Source organism: Cetorhinus maximus, chromosome 7, assembly GCF_964194155.1.
Source record: "Cetorhinus maximus chromosome 7, sCetMax3.hap1.1, whole genome shotgun sequence".
NCBI classification, from domain to species: domain Eukaryota; kingdom Metazoa; phylum Chordata; class Chondrichthyes; order Lamniformes; family Cetorhinidae; genus Cetorhinus; species Cetorhinus maximus.
Window position 1 is genome coordinate 12603010 of NC_135885.1, and position 24831 is coordinate 12627840.

The following is a 24831-nucleotide window of genomic DNA, read 5'->3' on the forward strand; positions in this document are numbered from 1 at the left end:
TGCTGGGGTTGCAGTCAGTATATTGAACAACCTTGATGGTGTGATCATTGTGATGGTGATTAACCATCAGTGTGCTTAGTCAGCAATATAAAATGCAAACTTTTTGCAAACTGCTGCCAATGCTTCCCCTCAGTATGAACTTGGTAAGGTGAGTAAGTAAAATTTCAGCAGCTTGCAGATTGTTTTACCTGCGTTATGAAGAATATTGGGAATAGGGAACTTTTTTTAAAATCACATTTGGCACCTAATGATGATCAAGAGTTTGGGTGTGAAACTCTACTGGTATTCTGTATGGGTGTCTAGAATTAATACAGTCCACCAAGTGGCATTAACAGTAGCTACTGTGATCCTGACATTACTGTGGGGCTGAGACTTGCTTGCTCCCAACCGTTGTGCTGCAAAAGCAGAGCTCTCTTTAGGACCCCAATTTCTTGATAAAACTTTGTTGATTATCTTTGCAACTTGTTTGTCCTAGCCAAAATCAAATACTTAGCTGACCAACGAGGCCAAATGTTGCAACCAAAGAGATGTAAATTAAACAGAATTAATTGGCAAAAGTCATTTCTGCAAGCAGGCAGTTAACTGTTAGTCACCATCAACTGGTGCATTCTCCATGCCTTTACCAATCAGAGTCCACTTGCCAATCAATCAGCACATACTCCCCCATACAGTATAAATTTATTGTTTCCCCTGGCATTGACATTTTCTTGCAAATGGAATTCAATCCAGAGAAGTATAAGGTAATGCATTTGGGGAGGGCAAACAATGAAAGGGAATACGCAACAAATGGGAGGATATTGAGAGGGGTTGAGGAAGTGAGAGACCTTGGAGTGCTAGCTCAAAGGTCCCTGAAGGTGACAGGACAGGTGGATAAGGTGGTAAAGAAAGCATATGGAATATTTTCCTTTATTGGTCAAGCTATTGAATATAAAAACAGGGATGTAATGCTGGAATGGTATAAAATGCTGTTTAGGACACAGCTGGAATTATGTGTACAGTTCTGGTCACCACTTTACAGGAAGGACATCAGTGCTGTGGAGAGAGTACAGAGGAGATTTACAAGAATGTTGCCAGTGCTTGAAAATTGCATCTATGAAGAAAGATTGAAGAGGTAGGGTTGCTTTCCTTAGAACAGAGGAGGTTGAGGGGGTGACCTAATTGAGGTGTACAGAAATGAGGGGCCTAGATAGAGTAGACAGGAAAGACCTGTTTCCCCTAGCTGAGGGGTCAATTACCAGAGGGCATAGATTTAAGGTGATTCCTGGAATGATTAGATGCAACATGAGGAAAAACGTCTTCACCCATTCTTTGGCCATACTTCGGGTTTTCCAAATGGCCTCCTTCTATGTTGCAACCATCCTGTGATTCAGTCAAGATTTTAGCAGCTTATTGAGTGATGTGAAAACTGCATTAAAATTGGAAATGTCTCCATAGGAAAATTAACCACATTTTGATGCAAACATGAAAGTTATAGAGTTTTCCTCTGCCATTTCCGCCAACTGCAGCATGATGCCACTACCATATACATCTTCCCTTCACCCTCCCTGGCAGCTTTCTGCAGGGATCGTTCCCTCCGGAACACCCTGGTCCACTCCTCCATCACCCCCTACATCTCAAACCCCTCCCATGGCACCTTCCCATGCAACCACAGAAGGTGCAACACCTGCCCCTTTACTTCCCCCCTCTTCACCGTCCAAGGGCCCAAACACTCCTTTCAAGTGAAGCAGCGCTTTACTTGCATTTCCCTCAATTTAGTCTACTGCATTCGCTGCTCCCAATGCGGTCTCCTCTACATTGGAGAGACCAAGTGCAGACTGGGTGACCGCTTTGCGGAACACCTTCGGTCTGTCCGCAAGCATGACCCAGACCTCCCTGTCGCTTGCCATTTCAACACACCACCCTGCTCTCATGCCCACATGTTCATCCTTGGCCTGCTGCAATGTTCCAGTGAAGCTCAACGCAAACTGGAGGAACAGCACCTCATCTTCCGACTAGGTACTTTACAGTCTTCTGGACTTAATATTGAGTTCAACAATTTCAGATCATGAACTCTCTCCTCCATCCCCACCCCCTTTCCGATCCCCCCCTTTTCCAATAATTTATAATTTATTTACAAATATATATTTTTCTTCTCCCTCCTATTTATTTCGATCTATTGTTTCATCTCCACCTTTTAGCCCATTTCAATCCCTTCCCCACCCCACCCAGCTAGGGCCATCTGCCACTAGCTTGCTTCCCTTAATGCCCCCATTAGCACATTCTTTAGATAATATCACCACCGTCAACACCCCTTTGTCTTTTGTCTGTGACATCTTTGGCAGTCTCTTCTTGGCCTCCACCTATCACTGGCCGTCTATCGAGCTCTCCGGTCCCACCCCCTTCTACCAGCTTATATTTCATCTCATTTCTATATGTCTTAGTTCTGATGAAGGGTCATACGGACTCGAAACCTCAACTGTATCCCTCTCCGCAGATGCTGTCAGACCTGCTGAGTTTTTCCAGGTATTTTTGTTTTTGTTCTAGATTTCCAGCATCTGCAGTATTTTGCTTTTATGAAAGTTATAGATGTTGTTTAAAAAATCTAAAATGTTCAGAGAATGGGGTTCTGTGCCTATTCTGCATCAATGGATTTTCAGCGACTCTGATCATCTTTGTTTTTTTTGCAGGGACTGGAACCTTTGGGCGAGTTCTGCTGGTCAAAGACAAGAAGACAAGAGAATACTGTGCTTTGAAAGTGATGAGCATTCCTGATGTAATTCGGCTTAAACAGGAACAGCACGTGCATAATGAGAAAAGCATCTTAACTGAGATCCATCATCCATTTCTTATAAGGCTGTAAGTAGGCTTGTATTTAGCTAAGATGATTTTGCCTGCTTAATGCATTGTAACAGTTAGACTCGCATGCAATTTAGGCAGTGTTGCTGGTGTAAGTTCCTTTTCTACTTTCTCTTCAATATGGATGGCTGAGTTTGCATATAGCAATTTTAAATTAGATCATTTGATTTTTTTTTTTGTTTGGTCCTTATTGAACTCCATTTTTGTAATAGACCATGCTGGGAGTTGTTTTTCTTGTTGCTGCATATGAAAAATGAGAGTTTTGAAAAAATTTTAACACTTTCATCTTAAACATTATGAAAAATATTGATTGCAGTTTGCATGTAATATTGTACAAGGGCTCCAATGACTAAAAAAGAATGCAGTTCAGATGGGGTGGTGTCACATTTTTAACATCAAACCAGCTTAAAATTTGTCATTCATTTACAGTAACAACTTGCATTTATGTTAGGTGTAGATATTATACTATTTAAATTTTCTGTTCCTCTGCATTTTGCTAATTCTCTATCCCATAATGCCTCTTTATGCCTATGATCAATTTCTGCCCTCGTGAACTCCAGTAGTGTACTTCTGTATAATGTTTCACCTGGGTTTTGTATATGCATCGACTTGTACCTGGTAGTTCACTCAACTCATTACTAGGATGAAGGGCTTATCCTATGAAGAATGGTTGAACAAGTTGGACCTATGCTCATTGGAGTTTAGAAGAGAGAGGTAATCTTATTGAAACATTGAAGACCCTGAGGGAACTTGACAGGATGGGAGAGATTTGAACAAGGGGACACAGTTTAAGAATAAGAGGTGTCCCTTTTAAGACAGAGATGAGGAAAATTTTCTTCTCTCAGATGGTCATTAGTCTGTGGAATTCTCTTCATGAGAAAGCAGTGGAGGCTGGGTCATTGAATTTATTGCAGGCTGAGTTACATAGGTTTTTGATAGACAGGGGAGTCAAAGGTTGAGAGTGGGGTGGGGGCAGACAGGAAAGTGGAGTTGAGTTCATAGTCAAATCAGCCATGATCTTATCAAATGGCGGAGCAGGCTTGAAGGGCCAAATAGCCTACTCCTCCTAAGCCCTATGTAGCTGGTTCATTCCCTTCCTCTGAATTACAGGAAAGAACCCTACACTAGAACACACAAGGGATAGGAGCAGGAGGAGACCATGTGGCTCATTAAGCCTCCTCCACCATTCATTACAATCATAGCTGATCTTGGGATTCAACTCCATTTTCCTGCCCACTCCCCATATCCCTTGATTTCCTGAGAGACCAAAAAAATCTGTCTGTTGCAGCCTTAACTATAGTCAACGATGGAGCATCCACAACACCCTGGGGTAGAGAATTCCAAAGACTTACAACTCTTTGTGTGAAGAAAGCTCTCCTCATTTCAGCCCTAAATGATAGACCCCTTATCTTGAGAATATGCCCCCATGTTCTAGATTCCCCAGTCAACGGAAACAACTTCTCAGTTTCTGCTGTTAAACCTCTTCATAATCTAGTATGTTTCAATGAGATCACCTCTGTCTTCTAAATTTCAGATAACATAGGCCCAATTTAATCAGCCTCACTTCATAGGACAACCAGAATTGGGCAGAGTCAACATGGTTTTGTGAAAGGGAAATCATGTTTGACTAATTTAAGTTATTTGAAGAAGTAACTAGCAACGTGGATAAAGGGGAATCTGTGGATGTGGCGTACTTAGATTTCCAGAAGGCATTTGACAAGGTGCCACATCAAAGGTTACTACACAAAGTAAGAGCTCATGGTGTAGGGATAACATATTAGCATGGATAGAGGATTGGCTAGCTAACAAGAAACAGAGTAGGCATAAATGGGTCATTTCGGTTGGCAAGATGGAATAAATGGAGTGCCACAGGGATCAGCGCTGGGGCCTCAACTATTTACAATCTATATCAATGATTTGGATGAAAGGACCAAATATCGAGTTGGTCAATTTGGTCATGACACAAAGCTGGGTAGGAAAGTAAGTTGTGAAGAAGACATAAGTAGGTTAAGTGAGAGGGAAAAAACTTGGCAGATGGAGTATAATGTTGGAAAATGTGAACTTGTTCAGTCTAGCAGGAAGAATAGAAAAGCAGCATAGAGATTGCAGAACTCGGTGGCTCAGAGGGATCCTGGTGACCTGGTACGTGAATCAGAAAAAGTTAGTATGCAGGTATAGCAAGTGATTAGGAAGGCACATGGAATGTTGTTGTTTATTGCAAGGGGAATGGAGCATAAAAGTAGGGATGTTTCGCTACAGTTTTACAGGGCATTGGTGAGACCATATCTGGAGTACAGTGTACAACTTTGGTCTCCTAATGCAATTATGTACTTTCTTTAAATAAGAACCAGTTCTGAGAAGGTTCACTCAACTGATTCTGGAATGATAGAATTATCTTATGAGGAAAGGTTGGAAGGACAAGGGCAGCAGGTAGATGGGAACACCACCACCTATAAGTTCTCCTCTAAGTTATTCACCATCCTGACTTGGAAGTATATCGCCATTCCTTCACTGTCGCTGGGTCAAAATCCTGGAACTCCTTTCCTAACAGAACTGTGGGTGTACCCACACCACATGGAGTGCAGCAGTTCAAGAAGGCAGCTCACCACCACCTTCTCAAGGGCAACTGGGGATGGGCAATAAATGCTGGCTTAGCCAGGGACGCCTACATCCTGTAAATGAATAAAAAAAAGGTTGGGCCTGAACCCATTGGAGTTTAGAAGTTTAAGAGGTGATCTTAATTGAAACATGTAAGATCCCAAGGGGTCTTGGCAAGGTGGATGCTGAAAGGATGTTCCCCCTTGTAAAAGAGATTAAAGCTAGGGGACACGGTTTATAAATAAGGGCTGTCACATTTAACATGGAGATGAGAATTCTTTTCTCTGAGGGTCATGAGCCTGTGGAACTCTCTTCCCCGGAGATTAGTAGAGGCAGGATCGTTGAATTTTTTTAAGGCAGAGATAGATTTTTGACTAACAGGGGAATCAGAGTTTTGAAGGTCGGCAAGTTAGTGACATTGAGACAGCAATTAGATCAACCATGATCTTATTGAATGGCGGAGCAGACTTAAGGGGCTGCGTGGCCTACTCTTGCTCCTAATTCGTATCTTCATATGTTTGTTTGGATCAATGTTGTGAACCTTTACTGTAATACCTCCAATGCAAGTATATCTTTTCTTCCTCAAATGTGGAGACCAAAGCTGCACAGTATTCTAGGTGTGGTCTCACTAAAGCCCTGTACAATTGTAGCAAGTCTCCCTTACTCTTGTACTTCAATCCCCTTACAATAAAGGCCAACGCGCCATTTGTCTTCCTACTTGCTTGCTGTACCCATATTCTAATTCTGAGGCCCTGGTACGAGTGCACCCAAGTCTCTCTGAACACCAATATTTACAAGTTTCATGCTTTTAAAAAAAGATTACCTTTATTTTATGACCAAAGTGAATAACCCTACATTTTCCCAAATACTCCATCTGCCATCTTGTTGTCTATTTATTTAAGCTGTCTATAGCACTTTGCAGCCACTGTGTGTCCTCCTCTGAACTTGCATTTCAACCTAGCTTTGTATCATTAAGAATACTAAAATAATTGGTTGAATTTTGCTTAGTGCCACTGATTTATAATTCAATATGTCATTATTTTTCTATTAAATGAGAGGCTAGAATATTTGCTTTGAGGATCTCATTTTGCCATTCACTTATTTTTCAGTGTAACAGATCAGTGGCCTCTTAATAGTCATTTTTCTCCTGTGTTAATCTACCTATTAATGTTTAACGACAGGTACTGGACACATCATGATGAACGCTTTTTATATATGTTAATGGAATACATGCCCGGAGGAGAACTGTTTTCTTACTTGCGTAACCTTGGACGTTTCAACAATGGTACTGGACTTTTTTACTCTGCAGAGATTGTGTGTGCAATAGAATATCTACATGCCAAAGACATTGTTTACAGAGACTTAAAACCTGAAAATATTCTACTGGACAGAGAAGGCCACATTAAGCTTACAGACTTTGGATTTGCAAAGAAACTTGTTGACCGGTAAGTCTTCCTTGCCTAACTGCTCTTAAAGGAGCTTGCTGCCTGCTTTATATTAGAAATGTTTTATTATTGTTTTGTGCAATAGAGCAAGCCATCTACAACGTGAGCAATATAAGTTACCAGTTTTCAAAATATTTTAATAGTTCCATGGAAATTGAGAATTGATGACTTTTTATGAACAAATAACTTGTTATAGCCTAGGCCTGTTGATTGATATTCACTTAGAAACAATGGAAAAAATGTTTGGAATCATTATGGTTGCATTAACTTGACCTTCTGTGAAGAAGTAACATGAATAAAGTGATTTAATTTGAAAGTAAAATTAACAATCCACTGTTTCTGTTGTTGCTTTTAAGCACATATACTGAAATTTCAATTTGAGATGTCCTCCAATGTATAAAATAATTCCTCACACTGGTGTTCTAAACCTCTCAGGAACTGATCAATTAAAGTAATATATTAAGAATCAAAATGCTTTGTCAGAAAGCTCCTTTTACGTTTAGAAACTTTTTCTTGTTTGAGTAAATGCCCTGTCTTATTGCTGAATTCTACAGCCTGGAATGTCCTAAGTTTGATTGAGTGAGCTGAGCTCAGTTGATATATTTGCCCTTGACACCCTTGGGCTAAGAAAAAGGAAAGTTGATGATAGCCTTTGTTACTGATTGATATTTAAAGACTCCTGCTGGAGAACATATTGGATGTTAGTAGAGCACAGGATTGAACTCAGCTGTGCCTGAAGTTTTGAAATGTTATTTTTCTGTAAGTGTTGGATTATTGAATGAGAATTATGATAAATCAATGCTCTGGGCTAGGTTTCCTGCCAGTGTATCTTTCTGTCCAATATGTCCATGGAAAGGAATGTTGGCAAGTGGTTAATGGCAAAGATTGAATGAATTACTGGTCTAAAACAGCAAGAATGTTAAATGTTGAGCATTTTAAACTTCTCATCAAGGTATTTTCAAGTTGATTTTGCACAAATGTCAAAACAGATGATTCAGGCTCTAGACCAGTGTTTTTCATTGCATTAGCCACATGTGGCTTAATTGGGAATTCAGCTGTGGCTAATTGCATTTTTGCTCAGTAAATTAAAAAAAGTAATAGATACAATTGGGTATGTACTCTTGATACTCATTTCTCACAGTGCGTGTATTTTTTGCTTTGCTTTCTTGGTTACACACCAATTTAGACGATAACCAAAGAAGGTCATTCAGGGGCGGACAATAAATGTTGGCCTTGCCAGCGATGCCCACGTCCCTTGAACGAATAAAAAATTGCTGGTGAAATGGAAACACTGGAGTAAAAATTGTGAACGAGGAAGCTTCTAACGTAAAAACAAAATACTGCAGATGCTGAAAATCCGAATTAAAAACAGAAAATGCTGGAAAAGCTCAGCAGGTTTGGCAGCAGCTGTGGAGAGAGAAACAGAGAAAACGTTTCAAGTCCGTATGACTCTCCAGAGCTGAAGAAAAGTAGAAATGTAATGGATTTTATACTGTTGAAAAGGGGTTGGAGCAGCTGGAGCAAGATAGAATGTCAGGGATAGGTGACAGCTAAGGAGAGATTGACAAAGATGTCATGGACACAAGACAAAGGGAGTGCTAATGATAAGTGGTAAAGAGTAAGGAAGGTGCTGATAGCGACATAAACGTAAGATAGCAGAATGTGTTAATAGCAGAACAAGGGTCAGCGCTCTGTGAAAGCAAAACATAGAAACAAGTGACAGGTGACCCTGTCGGGGGGAGGGTGTGGGTTGGGGGAAATTTTTTTTAAAAAAATGAATGAATAAATAAATAAATTGGATTAAATGCATTATCCAATTCTCTATTTTATTTATTTGTTTAGATTGCTTTTATCCCTTTTTATCCTTTTCCCCAACCCCCCACTCTCCTCCCCACAGAGCTTATCTGTCACTTGTTTCTATGTTTTGCTTTCACAGAGCACTGACCCTTGTTCTACTATCAACATATTCTGCTATTTTGCCTTAATGCCACTATCAGCACCTCCTTTACTCTTTACCACTACCATTAACGTTCCCTTTGTCTTGTGTCCATGACATGTTTGTCAATCTCTCCTGAGCCCCCACCTATCCCTGACCTATTTTGCTCCACCTGCTCCATCGCATTTCTACGTCTCTTTAGCTCTGAAGAAGAGTCATACTGATTCAAAGCATTAACTCTGTTTCTCTCTCCATAGATGCTGCCAGACCTGCTGAGTTTTTCCAGCATTTTCTGTTTTTATTTCAAGCTTCCAATGTAGTCTGCTCAATTGATTGGAATGCCCAACTCCAGCTCAGAAGAAGAAAGCAAACTCAATTAATAGCTAGAAACTTCACAATGTCCCTCCATGGCACAGGGCAAGTAACATCTGATGTGTCTCGATGTGCGTTTCAACACTTTCAGCAATGCCTCTGCTGCTCGTGGCTGCTGGACAAAATAATTGACACTGCATTCAAATTGTTTAAACCCAGCATGTCTAGTTACTGGAAGTTAAACTTTGGTGAAAGAGAGACTGAAAAGTTTTGTACTGAATGATGGTAATGATGGTAGATATTTGTTAAGTAAATATACGTGGAAAGCAAATTTGCCTGTATTTTGTGTTTGGCATTTTCTCCTAAAATTAATGCATGTGGATGAAACAATGTTGCTGTAGCCACACCTGTGGGTAGTTTAGCAAATTCTATTGGAATGTACTGTCCTAGGAGCAAGTGCAGATGAAGCTAGTAAGGCTTATACAAAACTAAGATTAGGCAAATATTGAGGAAGATTGCAAAGGATGTCAGGAAGACGTAGGTCTGTGGAATGGAAAGATATTTTGATATATAATATATAACATTTTATATATATTTTAATGTGGAAAAATGAGATAATATATTAAGAACATAAAGAATGGTAGTTATATACTCAATGGAAAAATGCGGAAGGGTGTCGACTAACAAGATACAAGTTCAAATGCATAATTTCCCGAAAGTGAGAAGGTGGATTGGTTTTTCTTTTCATCAAGTTTTTGTACTAAAGTGGAGATCTTTCATTTAACATCTGTAAACAGAGAGAACACAAACTGACAAACCTGCAGAGTATTTTGTGCAACTTTTTCTTGAAGGCATATCCTACTGGAGATATCAAATTGCTGAATGCTGCTGCACAACAGGTTTGTGAGCAAATTTAGAGCTCTTGGAATAAAAGGGACAGTTAGCAACATGGATGCAAAATTGGCTGTGACAGGGAACACAGAATAGTCGTTAGTGGTTGTTTTTCTAACAGGAGGAAGATGGAATTCCCCAGGAGTCGGTGTTAGGTTCTCTGCTCTTCCTGATAATGACCTAGCCCTTAGTTTACAAGGCACAATTTCAAAATCTGCTGATGATACACAACTTGGAAATATTGTGAACTGTGAGGAGGATAGTACAGAACTTTAAAAGGACATAGACAGGTTGCTGGATTGGGAGGACACATGGCAGAAGAAATTTAATGCGGATAAGAGATTCATTTTGGTCAGAAGAACTTTGGGAGGCAATATAGAAGGGTGCAATTTTAAAGAGTGCAGGAGCAGAGGGACGTGGGTGAATATGTGCATAAATCATTAAAGTGGCATGATAGGTTGAGAACGCAGTTAATAAAGCATACAGTATCTTAGGCTTTATTAATAGGTGCATAGAATACAAAGGCGAGGAAGTTATGTCAAACCTTTATAAAACTGGTTCAGCCTCAACTGGAGTATTGTTCTAGTTCTGGGCATCACACTTGAAGAAGGTTGTGAAAGCAGTAGAGGGTGCAGGAACGATTCACAAAAATGGATCCAGGGATGAGGAACTTCAGTTATGTGGATAGATTGGGGCAGTTTGGACTGTTTTCCTTGGATCAGACTGAACAGAGTAGATAGGAAAAAACTGTTCCCATTGGTGGAAGGATCAATAACCAGAGGACACCGATTTAAGTTGATTAGCGTAAGCACCACTAGCGATATGAGGAAAAACTTCACTCTGCGCGTGGTTAGGAACTAGAAGGCACTACCTGAGTATGTGGTGAAGGCAAGTTCAACCACGGAATTGAAAAGAGAATTGGATTATTATCGGAAAAGATTGAATGTGCAGGGCTATGTGGAGAAGGCAGGGGAGTGGTTCCAGATGAGTTGCTCCTTCCGGGAGCAACACAGACAAGATGGGTCGAATGGCTTTGTCCTGTGCTCTAACCAATCTATGATTCTATAACTATGACCTGAAGATCAGGAAGCCATGTAAGTTTGGTAAAACAATTATCCACACACTGCCATGTTCAGAGTGGGAGTGATCATAGATTTTAATTATTTTTTGACAGATTAGTTGAAAGTATTTTTTCATTTCCATGGGATATGAGCATCACAAACTAGGTGGGAAGGTGAGTAGTGAGGAGGATGTTAAGAGGTTTCAAGGTGATTTAGACAGGTTGAGTGAGTGGGCAAATACATGGCAGATGCAGTATAACGTGGATATCCATTTTGGTAGAAAAAACAGAATGGCAGAGTATTATTTAAATGGTGATAGATTGGGAAATGTTGATGTACAAAGGGACCTGGGTGTCCTTGTACACCAATCACTGAAAGCAAGCATGCAGGTGTAGCAAGCAGTTAAGAAGGCAAATGGTATGTTGGCCTTCATTGCTAGAGGACTTGAGTACAGGAGCAAGGATGTCTTACTACAGCCTTGGTGAGACCACACCTGCAATATTCTGCAATTTTGGTCTCCTTGCCTAAGAAAAAAATATACTTGCCACAGAGGGAGTGCAGCGAAGGTTCACCAGGACTGTGAAGGCCAAGTCATTAAATATATATAAGAAGGAAATAGATTTCCAGACTCTAAAGGCATCAATGGGTATGGGGAGAGAGCAGGAGTATGGCATTGAGGTAGAGGATCAGCCATGATCATATTGAATGGCATAACAGGCTTGAAGGGCTGAATGACCTACTCCTGCTTCTAGTTTTCTATGTTTCTATGTCGCAGGAAAGGCCAGCATTTGTTCCCCATCTGTGATTTCCCTTGAGAAGGTGTTGGTGAACCGCTGCTTTGAATCGTTGCATCTGATGTAGGAGCAATACACCCCATTGTTGTTAGGAAGACAGTTCCAAATCTTTGACCCAGCAACAGTGAAAGAATGGCAGTATGGTTCCAAGTCAGGATGGTGTGTGGCTGGGAGAGGAGCTTGCAGGTGGTGGTGTTCCTATGTATCTGCTGCCTTTGTCTTTCCAGGTAGTAGAAGCCAATTGTTGGAAGGTGCTGTCAAAGGAGGCTTGGCGTGTTGCTGCAGTGTATCTTGTATATGGTACTGTGTGTCGGTGGTGAAGGGAGTGAATGTTTAAGGTGGTGGATGGGGTGCCAATCAGGCAGACTGCTTTGCCCAGGGTAGTGTCAAGCTTCTTGAGTGTTGTTGGAGCTGCGCTCATCCAGGGAAGTGGAGAGTATTCCATCACACTCCTGACTTGTGCCTTGTAGATGGTGGACATGATTTGGGGAGTGAGGAGGTGAGTTAGCCGCTGTAGAATTCCCAGCCTCTGACATGCTCATGTAGCCAGAAGGGAATTCAGCAATGGTAATGCCATTGAATGTCAAGAGGAGATAGTTAGATATTTTTCTTGTTGGAGATGGTCATTACCTGGCACTTGTGGGGCGTAATGTAATCCGGAGAGATGGTGTTTTCCTGGGGCGGGGGAGCAGTGCACGCAGATTCCCATTAAAGCCAGTGTGACCTCCGACCCTCCCCTTGTTGTTGACATTTACATTATATGGAAGAGAGTACGTCTTGTAAGATATAAAATTTACTCGCAGAACCAAATTATGTAGCCAAGTGATGCAATAAGGAAGGTTAATGTTATTTAACGGGATCTAAATCAATTTAGAAAGTGTAATGAGGAATGTCAGATGGCCTTTAACATCAATAAGTAAGTTCTTTGACTCTTTTTGCCCACACCCCTTCCAATCGCCCAATTATTGAACACTCCCTGGGTTATGATATCGCTGTTTAAATCTTTCTCTCCTCATCCTCCTCCTCTCCACATCATCCTCCTCTTCCTCATTTCCTTATTCCTTAGAGAAGCGGACTCCCCCCAGTACCATCACATTCTCCCACCCTCAACCTGCCCCACCCACTTTTTAAAATCTGTGCTCTCTTTCAATGTTCAAAAAAACAATTGTCTTCTGGAACACAGTTGTTTCAGCAAGTTCAAGGCTTCTTGATAATCATGGGATGAAACCTAAAGACTTCTGTTCACTACATGTATGTGAAGCATAATAATTGCAGAGTGTGTAAGAAGTCAAAAACCAGTGAAGAAGAGAATGAGATTCTTGTAATTATGACAGCTTCGATTTGCATGGGATTATGGCCAGTGATTATTTAACATGTCTTTATAAAAACAGATGACATGGTATAAGGAGTGTAGGAAAAAATGTTACACTGATGCAGTGGAACTGCACTTCTGAGGTTAGGCTGAGGCATATTATTATGGCTTTGTGTAACTTTGGGCTATTGTGTACCTAACCTTGATGCTGACACTAGACAGCACAAGTTAAGATGTCCCTTCGCAGCACTAATACTCCTTTCCTTGATGAGCACAATCCTTTTTTTTAAAGTAAGTAGTTTAGCATGCAGTCTAAAGGTTAAAGGTATTCCTACCAAAACAAATTGAACAAATGTAACTTGAAGTCCAGTCCCTTCATGGCCTTTGCTTTGAGATGAGCTCTTGGACCCTGACACAAATTCGATTTATTAGTTTGAACTAATGTGTTTTTAAATATCCTTTTATTGCATTTTTGGCTATCTGTTGCTTTTATTGCTTTTATACACTATTTTTTTATCATACTGCAGACTTATTCTGTTCCATTGTGAACAGTTTGTTATAGGTAGTCAGAAGGAAACTGATACAAGGATAATTCAATGGTTAATAGAATCATTGGCTACTGTTTTAAGGTATGCCCTGTCACAACAATGCTTCCATATCTGTCTTCCCACTACAGACAGCTCACCTATCTCTGTGAGGAACATAAAGGTGAACTGAATATCACTTAAGCTCAAAAGCTAGATGTAGCTAGTTTTATAATGGTTTCCTACAGCTGGTTACTCTAATGGCCACAGTGACGTAAACTGGTTGTGTTTTTAATCCATGTTCAAGGAATGTTTATTGATTACCGCCAGTCTTCAGTTTTCATGGTAAAAATATGGCAATTTATTATGACATCACTATTCTTAACACTTTGGTTGGCGTGTATGTAATTGCCAGACTCTTGCAAGAGTGGAATATTTAGGCCCACACACTGCAGCCGGCTTACAGGGAGACCAGATAGATGTTACATAATAAATAAGTGGCTCAGCTAGCTTGCTCTTCTGAGACTCAGGCTAGGAAAGCAACTTATGCTTCTACATAGCTAACAGATTTCAAAGTTGAGCATTTGATGCTCCCAATCTCCTTTGCATTGAACTTTACTGACGAGATAACACATTTTAGAATTAATTGCTTTGTGGAGCAACATTTTGATGCTTCAGTTGTTATGTTCAAGTCTGAGTGACTAAATTGGTAGAGGCAGAGTGGCACAAAAATTAGACTGTTTTATTGTCAGTTTATACAAACTCTGAGCTGAGCATGTATCTAGAAAATTATCACATTGTATTCTGTGTATTTAATTAGTTTCACTCACACCAACTGACAAACTAAGTGCACTGTCAATGGTAATGTTACTTAACTGATCCCAGTTTGCATTGACGTGATCAGTAGTTGATTAATATTGTATTTGGCTATTAGTATGCTTACATGGGTAAAGTTCAGTTCAAGCCCCACTCCAGAAAACAAAATCTTGGCTAGGTCACCATTGCAACATTAATACTGAGAGCGTGCTGTACTCTAAGGCATCATTTTTCTGATGAAACATTTAACCAGTCCCATCTGCAGTTTCAAATGGATGGCATAATTTTGAAGGAAAAGAGACAAGTTCTCTCAGGTGTTCTAGCCACCATGTATTCCTCAATCAATATCACTAGGGCATATAGATCTGAAGAAGGGTCATACGGACTCCGAACGTTAACTTTATTTCTCTCTCCACAGATGCTGTCAGACCTGCTGAGTTCTTCCAGCACTTTATGTTTTCTATTATCACTAGGACAAATTTTCAATTGTGGGCCTGAAGCAAAATCCCTGTTTCTCTCCCCACAGATGCTGCCAGACCTGAGTATTTACAACATTTTCTGTTTTTAATAAAGTCCTTTAATAAATGAGAAGTACTGCTCCTCTCCCCGACAGGATTTCAGTCTATCTCTTTTGCCCTGCTCACCTTCATTGCTTTCCATTTCGTGTTTACAAAAACTCGCTTTCACAGCCATATTTCCCTCCTTGGCAACTGTCTCCACCTTCAACTTACCCCACGTGGATTCCAACTGAAAGTCCATCCCTCGTGTTTCACATCCACCCAGGATTACAGGTATATCTAGGACATACAACATTCTTTGGACTGCTGTTCTCGCTGCATCCTGAGATCCACACTCGATGCCACCCTGAGATCCACACTTGATGCCACCCTGAGATCTACACTCGGTGCCACCCTCGACCTCTCCCTCCAGCAGCACCGACTCATCCTATCTCAAAGCTGTCCTTGTCCCCAGGTTCATTTTATTCTTCGTCTCATCCGACGCCTTAACAAACGTTTTCTCTTCCTTCCAGGTGTTAAAGAATGCAAGCTCCAACAACTCATCAATACCATCGCCCAAACACTCAGTTCAGGTGAAGCAGTGCTTCACTTGCACCTCCTTAAATTTGGTCTACTGCATTCGCTGCTCCCAATGCGGTCTCCTGTACATTGGGGAGACCAAACGCAGAATGGGTGACTGCTTTGCAGAACACCTTCGGTCTATCTGCAAGCATGACCCAGACCTTCCTGTCGCTTGCCATTTCAACACACCACCCTGCTCTCATGCCCACATGTCCGTCCTTGGCCTGCTGCAATGTTCCCGTGAAGCTCAACGCAAACTGGAGGAACAGCACCTCATCTTCTGATTAGGCACTTTACAGCCTTCCAGACTTAACACTGAGTTCAACAACTCCTCTATCCTCACCCCTTTTTTAATCCCCTTTTTAATAATAATTATTTTTATTTTATTCACTTATTTTCATTTTAAATCACTTATTCATTGTTTTATCCCCTTTTTCTATCCCTTTTTATCTCTTTTAACATCTTTTTTCCCCAACCACTGCCCCTTGTCCCCCACCCCGCCCCAAAAGAGGCCTCTGTTACTTGTTCCATGTTCTTTCATGTTGTTCTGACCCTTGTTCTGCTTTTAACGCATTCTGCTTTCTTACCTTTATGCCACTATCAGCGCCTCCTTTAGCCCTTACCACCACCATTGACACTCCCTTTGTCTTTTTTTCCATGACAGCTTTGTCAATCTCTCCTTAGCCCTCACCTATCGCTGGCCTTCTGTCCAGCTTCACCTACTCCAGCCCCTTTAAACAGTATAAATTTCATCACATTTCTACTTCTCTTTAGCTCTGAAGAAGGGTCATTCAGACTTGAAACGTTAACTCTGTTTCTCTCTCCACAGATGCTGTCAGACCTACGGAGTTTTTCCAGCAATTTCTGTTTTTTTTTTAAGATTTCCTGCAACTGCAGTATTTTGCTTTTATTTTCTGTTTTTATCTCATTTGTCGGATTTTGCTGCTGTGTCTCCTAGATTACAACAGTGTCTATACTTCAAAAGTACCAAATTGGCTTTGAAGTGCTTTGGGACGTCTTATAAGACTATAAGTGCTGTATAAATGCTTTTGTTAAGGATGAAAGCGCATGAATCATGACCCTGTTCTCTACCCTATATATTCCTGCTAACTTTTAATGCTAGAAAAATGGAATATCTCCAGCTTGTCTATTCCACTTGAGTCATTTGCTGTAGATTAACAGTGCTGGGAAGTCCTGGGGGAAACCCAGGTCCACTGGATTGGTCGCGAGTTTTGACTTGCACGCAGAGCTGCTGAATAATAATATTGTAATAATCAAGGTACTGTGACGTCAGCAGCATTTAAATTCTATACAACGAAATTGATGAACACTTTTATTCATTTCTACTCACCCTGTTTTTCTGCATTTCTTTTAACTTGGTGTTTCTATGTAACATACTGTATTATATACTGCATCCTCTTTAGTTGTTTTTTTTCAAAGTTTAAAGGTGCAAGTATATGGCAGGTCTTGTCAGTTGATAAGCCTGCTATGTATTGCTAGTATTTCCTGTTCTCCAGCATTTTTCCCCCTTTTTTTATTTACAAATCTCAAAACTCCATGTTCCTCTTTCACCTTTGTGTCCATATTAGAGATGAAATCTGGGAATTCTGACGAAGGGTCTACACCATGTGATTACCCATCTTTCCTCTACAACAAAACCCTTGTACCTGTTGTATATGTTTTAATTTGATTCCTCCAGGTATCCAGTATTTGGAGTTTGGTAGCCCTGGATGCTAAATTGTGCCTGGACACGATAGGTCATTCATGTCCTGTTGCTATAACTTTATTATGGCGCTCCATATGTTCTTTATCAGCATTACAAAAATTGTATTTTTAATTATGTTCATTGCGAAATGCACAGTGTGCTGTTCTACACCATTTTTAGATGTGATTCTGCGATTGGACAACATTTGCTAAATAATCCTCAGTGTGCTAAAAATTATGCTGACAACCAATTTAAGATGGTCAGCCAGGCTTGCAGTGTGGCACACTTGTGCCTACTGGAAGCTACATATGTTAATACACAGGACCCTGTTCTTTGCAGACAGAAAGAACATGTACACACATTGCGCCTGTTTTAGCTAAACAGTATAAGTGATAGCCATTCACTGGTTGATTCCTCAGGGCAATAACTTGACCAATCAGAGTCAAGCTGCCTGGTTTAAATTTCAAACAATGCTTGGCAATTAACTGCCAATCACCATTAACTAGTGCATTCTCCATGGCAACATCTCTAACAATCTGAGTCCATTTGCCAACCAATCAGCACCCTTTTCTCAAACAGTATAAAGCTGTTGCTTCTCCTGACATTGGTATTCTTGCATTTGTCCTGATGAGTGCAAGATGAAAAGCTTCAACAAAATGTCTTTTCTCAGCAATACTCAAGTTCTGCACAACAAACGACTATTTTTCCTTCTAAGGTTTCCTTCAATTACAATAATAATTTTGCCTTGGGAATTTTACCTTTTCTGACTCTCTAATCTGTGTATCATGAATGCCAATATGGACTTGTGTTTGTTTAATCCTTTTCTTTTGGTGCAGGTGCACCACCTACTGGCTAACTCGAGCCATGACACGAGCCTCAACTTTGTCAAACTTTTCAGCCTTCTGTTCTGAAGGTTATGATGTAATGCTCATGGTGGAATTTTAGCCCCACAGGTGGATTGTTGGTCCAGTAACATAACCACTAGGCAACCAGCTGTACCATCCCTACCCAATTGGCCTACACGTGACTCCAGTCGCACATGTTCCCTTCCTAAAAGCACTGTGGGTGTACCTACACAACATGGACTGCAGCAGTTCAAGAAAGTGGCTCGCAGCCACTTTCTCAAGGGCAGTTAGGAATGGGCAACAAATGCTGGCTTTGCCAATGGCATTCACATCCCTTGAAAGAATAAGTAAAACATTATATGGCTAATTCTTGATGTTAACCACTCCACCCTGCTCCTTGGTCACTGTCTGAGGCTGAACCTGACTGCTTTCAACTTCAGCGATCACTTTGACACTGAGCTGTGCTTCAGACTCTTATTCTCTCCATCACCAGGACTACCTGCTTCCACTTCTAATATTGCCTGTCTCTACTTGCTGTCTCAGCTCATCTGCTTGAAATCGTCAAACGTTCCTTTGCCATCTCCAGGTTCCATAATTCTGATGCCCTCCGGGCCAGCTTCCCAGATTCCCCACCCTCCATGAACATAAGTTTATCCAAAACTCTGCCAATATCTTCGCTGGCACCAACTCCCATTCACCCATCACCCCTGTGCTCACTGACCTACAAATGCTATAAGCCTGGCAACATCTAGATTTTAAAATGATCGTCTTTGTGTTCAACTCCAACATGGCCTCACCCCTCCCTATCTCTGTAACCTCCTCCGGCCCTAACAATCCTTTGAGATCTCTGACCTCCAATCCTGGCCTCTTACGAGTCCCTGATTTTAATTATTCCACCATTCATGACCATATCGTCAGCTGCTTAGATCCTATCCTCTGGAATTTGACCCTTAAATCTCCAGCTCTCTACCCTCTCCTCCTTTAACTCACTCCTGTGATGAAACCTAAACTCTCCTTCTTTAGTTCGTAGCTCGGGAACTCCGGCTCTGACGAACCTCCGGCCTTCTGTGCATACACCGGCTAGGAAATGGCCGCACATACGCAGTTCGATGGTTTTGCGTTCTTTTGGCTGATGACCGGACCTGAGCGCCTGTATGGAAGATAAACAGAATGGTGTGGAAGCGCAGGTCAGATGACCTGATATCAAGTACCATCAATCTTGTAGATGTTCCAGGGAGCAGGGCACAGGAGGGGGATAGGGAGAGGCCCCAAAAGGTAGTTTCAGGTAAGAGATAAAGACAGGGGACAGAATTAGGTCCCTTAAGTGAAGTTAAAAGAAAGGAACAGAGTAATAGGCTCTGAATTCAAGAAAGAGCTACAGGGAGCAGACTTTAAGCGAAGTGGGCAGGAGAGGAGCCCTGAAGACCCGAGAAGGCAGCTGAAGGTTGGTGACTCTGTGCTGCAGGATATTGGGGCAAAGGTACGCCTTTGGAGCAACGGTCGTCTGCTTGGCACGGCCGAAGATCTGAAATTGTGCTTAGAAGATGAAGCTTGAGTGTGGAGATCCAAGGAGAAGGAATCTCAGAAGGTGAGATTGAAACCCTGCAAGGTGGGTCATTGATGAAGCTATCTGCGTGGGAGCAATGTTTGGAGCGAATTCATCAGAACATAGGAGCAGGACAAGGCCATCAAACCTGCTCTGCCATTCAATATGATCATGGTTGATCATCCACTTCAGTGCATTTTTCCCACACTATCTCCATATCCCTTATGTCATTGGTATTTAGAACTGTCGATCTCTGCTTTAAGCATACTCAATGACTGAGCTTCCACAGCCCTCGGAGGTAGAGAACGCCAAAGATTTACAACCTTCTGAGTGAAAGTATTTCTCCTCATCTTGGTCTTAAGTGGGGCTTCCCCCTTATTTTGAAATTGGTTCCAGACCCCTCAGCCGGGGGAACATCTTACCTGCATCTACCCTGGTTATCCCTTTAAGTATTTTGTACGTTTCAATAAGATCACTTCTCATTCTTTGACACTCTAGAGAATACAGGCCCATTTTTCCCAATCTCTCTTCATAGGCTAGTCCTGCCATCCTGCGAACAAGTCTGGTTAACCTTCGTTACATTCTCTCAATAACAATAATATCCTTTCTAAGGGGACCAAAACTGCACAAAAGTACTCCAGGTGCAGACAAACCAAGCTTCTATACAATTGAAGCAAGACTTCACTACGCCTGTATTCAAATCCTGTTGCGATAAAGGCTAACATACTATTAGCCTTCCTAATTGCTTGCTGCACCTGTATGGCATCTTTCAGTGACTCATTGATGAGGTCACCCAGGTCCCTTTGTACATCTACACTTTCTAATGTCTTATCATTTAATAAATATCCTGTACATTTGTTCCTCCTACCAAAGTGGATAACCTCAAGTTTTTTCACATTATATTCCATCTGCCATGTTCTTAGCCAGTCCCTAAGTCTGTCCAAATCCCCTTGAAGTTGCTTTGCATCTTCCTCACAACACACACTACCACCTAGCTTTGTGTCATCCACGAACTTGGAACTATTACATTTGACCCCACATCCAAGTCATTGATATATATTATGAACAGCTGGGGCCCAAGTACTGATTCTTGCAGTACCCTACTAGTCACAGTGTGCCAGCATTAGAATGACAAAATATTAGAGGAAATTAACATAGAAAGGAGGCACTAGCGGGTTTAACGGCCTTAAAAGTGAATAGATCTGCAGGCCCGGATGAGATGTATCCCAGGCTGTTGAGGGAGGCAAGGGAAGAGATATCAGGGGCCCTGGCAGTAATTTTCAAATCCTCTCTGGCCACAGGTGAGGTGCCAGAAGGCTGGAGGACTGCTAATGTCCTGTTATTAAAAAAGGGAGGAAAGGATAGACCAGGAAATTATAGGCCAGTCAGCCTAACCTTGGCTGTGGAGAAGTGGGGTTCCACAGGACTAGGTGCTGGGGCCCTTGCTGTTTGTGGTGTACATAAATGATTTGGACTTAATTGTAGGGGGTACGATCAACATGACAAGAAAATTGGTTGGGTGGTAAATAGCGAGCAGGATAGCCGAAAATTGAAGGAGAATATCAATGGACTGGTCAGGTGGGCAGAGCAGTGGCAAATGGAATTCAACCCAGAAAAGTGTGAGGTAATGCACTAGGGGAGGGTTAATGAGACAAGGAATTTACACTGAGTGGTAGGACCCTGGAAAGTACTGAAGATCAGAGGGTCTTTGGTGTGCGTATCCACAGATTCCTGAAGGTAGCAGGGCAGGTAGATAAGGTGGTTAAGAAGGCATATGGGATACTTGCCTTTATTAGCCGAGGCATAGAATACAAGAGCAGGGAGGTTATACTGGAACTGTATAAAATGCTGGTGAGGCCACAGCTGGAGTACTGCTTGCAGTCCTGGTCACCACATTATAGGAAGGATGTGATTGCACTGGAGAAGGTGCAGAGGAGATTTACCAGGATGCTGCCTGGGCTGGAGGGTCTGAGCTATGAGGAAAGATTGGATAGACTGAGCTTGTTTTCCGTGGAGCAACGAAGGCTGAGAGGGGACCTGATAGAGGTGTATAAAATCATGAGGGGCATAAATAGGGTGGAAAGGAAGGCACTTTTTCCATTAATAGAGGGCTCAATAACCAGGGGGCATAGATTTAAGGTAAGAGGTAGAAGACTAAGAGGGGAGTTGAAAAATGTTTTCACTCAGAGGTGGTGGAAGTCTGGAATTCTCTGCTTGAAAGGGTGTTTGAATCAGAAACTCTCGTAACATTTAAGAAGTATTTAGATATTCACTTGTGTTGTCGTAGCCTCCCGGGCTATGGGCCAAGCACTGGAAAATGGGATTAGTGTAGTCAGATCTTTGTTGACCAGTGTGGACACGATGGGCTGAATGGCACCCTTCTGTGCTGTAACCGTTTGAGTCTGAGACCCATTTATTCCTCCTCTGTTTTCTGCCTGTTAACCAATCTTTAATCCATGCTGGCCTATTACCTCCTATCCCATCTGCTTTAATTTTGCTAACCAACTCCAAGGCACGATTTTCAGATGTGGAGATTGGAAACCCTTGTGAAAAAGACAAAGTTTCAGAGATTGGCTGACTCTCAATGTGACGAGTGTATGGCTGGGTTATCGAGAGATCGATGGAATCTGTTTTGGTCGCATTTGTCATCAGTTCTGCAAAGTGGCGTGTTTGACCACAGATCACCTGCTAATTCACATGTACCTCATACTTAGCCTGAATGTTAGAGTGTAAGATAGATATTATAAATTATTTTATTTTTCTGATCTTGTATAGTAAAGTTTATTTTTGTTTATTCAAAGCCTGTGAAATTTTGTGTTATTATTCATTTAGTAAGTGTCTTGAATCTCCACCTTTATCTATTTTAAACAAAACATTGTTGGTCCCCAACTGGATCTCCCCCCATGTCCTTTGGTCTGGCCAAGGATCATAACACTCCTTAAAACCCCTTGGATAAACACGGAAAGTTTGCTTGAGTTAATAATTCAAGGTTTTCTCTTTGAATGGAAGGCTTCGGACAACAAGTTGCATGTCAGAATGACTGCATGTAGAGCAGAGCAAATTCTGTGTCCCTGTCCAATATATTGAACACCACCTCTGCACTTCACTGCTTTCTTTTTCCATGATAATAATTGATGTCTTTGGGTAATCTACTGTGTACCATAAGACTTCACCTTTTTTTTGACATAGTGAAGTAATAAATGCAGGGAAAAAATTACAGGCTACTACCAAACTTCATAATTTTTTTTTTATTCATTCATGGAATGTGGGCTTCGCTGGCTGGGGCAGCATTTATTGCCCATCCCTAGTTGCCCTTGAGAAGGTGGTGGTGAACTGCCTTCTTGAACTACTGCAGTCCGTGTGGTGTAGTTATGCCCACAATGCTGTTAGGAAAGGAGTTCCAGGATTTTGACCCAGCGACAGTGAAGGAACGGCGATATATTTCCAAGTCAGGATGGTGAGTTACTTGGAGAGGAACCTCCAGGTGGTGGTGTTCCCATGTGTCTGCTGCCATTGTCCTTCTAGTGGTAGTGGTCGTGGGTTTGGAAGATGCTGTCTAAGGAGCCTTGATGAATTCCTGCAGCGCATCTTGTAGATGGTACACACTGCTACTGTGCATCGGGTGGTGGAGAGAGTGAATGTTTGTGGATGTGGTGCCAATCAAGCAGGCTGCTTTGTCCTGGACGGTGTCCAGCTTCAGTGTTGTGGGAGCTGCACTCATCCAGACAAGTGGGGAGTATTCCATCACAGTCCTGACTTGTGCCTTGTAGATGGCGGACAGGCTTTGGGGAGTCAGGAGGTGAGTTACTTGTCGCACGATTCCTAGCCTCTGTCCTGCTCTTGTAGCATGAAATTACCAATTTTCACTCGTATGGCTTTATATTATTGTTTCATAGAAGTATGTGACTGTACTTGCATTGTCTTTGTGTTATGTTTTAACTGGTGCCGCATTGATCAAGTGACTTTAAAAACCATTAACTTGTGCTTTTGGGTAAATTCATTGAGAGCAGCAAATTCAAAAGCCAATGAATTAATCTAGTTATTTAAGAGTCTGCTTGAACCACTTTAAAATCTCATGTCCCTGTTGCCTATTTTTTCTTTGACATTTTCCATAAAATTATATAAATTACTGATATACAGCGCAGAAACTTAGCACTTCCAGCCCAAACAGTCATGGTGGCATTTAAACATCATTCAAGCCTCCTCCAGCCTTCCTCGTTTTAATTTCTTCAACATAGCCCTCTATTTCCTTCATACTTGTGTAGCTGTGCCTTAACTTCTGAGCTCCCCAGGGTCGGTTTGGGAGATACCCCAAACTATTTGCTTTAATTACATTTAAGCGATCTAGGAGTAGCAGTGCTGTATAAGCGTCTTATATATTTAGAGGGCAATGATGCACGTATTTTGGTGAAAAATATTTTGAATAAATATCTTTTTTTGTTCCTGCTCTCGTCAACTGCCTTGGAGTTGCTGAGGTTGCTGGTGTGGGGGAGCTGAAGCAACATCAATAGAGAGACTCTTACTAACCCTGTGATTCAACCGTGTATGTTCTTTCACCTCCCTCATCCTGTCAGGCTCCTGCTGGGAATCAGTAAAGCATGAAATGGCCAATATTCACTCTTATGGCTTTATATTATTGTTACATAGAAGTATGTAACTGTACTTGCATTGTCTCTCTGTTATGTTTTAACTGGTGCCACATTGATCAAGTATCTTGGTTGAGATTTTAAAAATCACTATCTTGTGCTTTTGAGTAAATTCATTGAGAGCAGCAAATTCAAAAGTCAATACATTACTTTAATTATAAACTCTCGTTTAGAAGAGCCTTTCCAATTGTATTACTTATACAATCAATATATCGATATGTTCAATAAGTGTCCATATTCTAACTCACGACAAGCCCCAGTCACCCATCATCCCTGTGCTCGCTGAGCTATATTGGCTCCCAGACCACCAATGCGCCTTGGTGTTAAAATTCTCATGCTTGTGTTCAAATCCTTCTGTGGCCTCACACTTCCCTATCTCCTTCAATCCTATATAATCTTCAGAGAGTTCTGCATTCTTCTAACTCTGCCCTCTGCCCGGCTTCCATCACCCACCAATGCTCCCTAAACCTCTGTCTCCCCATTGGT

The 24831-nt window shown here is 41.5% G+C and overlaps 1 protein-coding gene across 1 annotated transcript in view; it reads left to right on the forward strand.

Annotated features, from left to right (window-relative positions):
- The window catches only part of prkx (protein kinase X-linked), a 137311-nt gene that overhangs the window by 47560 nt on the left and 64920 nt on the right, over nt 1–24831 (forward strand). Inside the window, exons 2-3 of the mRNA XM_078545059.1 lie at nt 2667–2835; nt 6615–6878. Of these exons, the coding sequence (XP_078401185.1) occupies nt 2667–2835; nt 6615–6878 (433 nt within the window). The remainder of the gene's footprint in view (nt 1–2666; nt 2836–6614; nt 6879–24831) is intronic.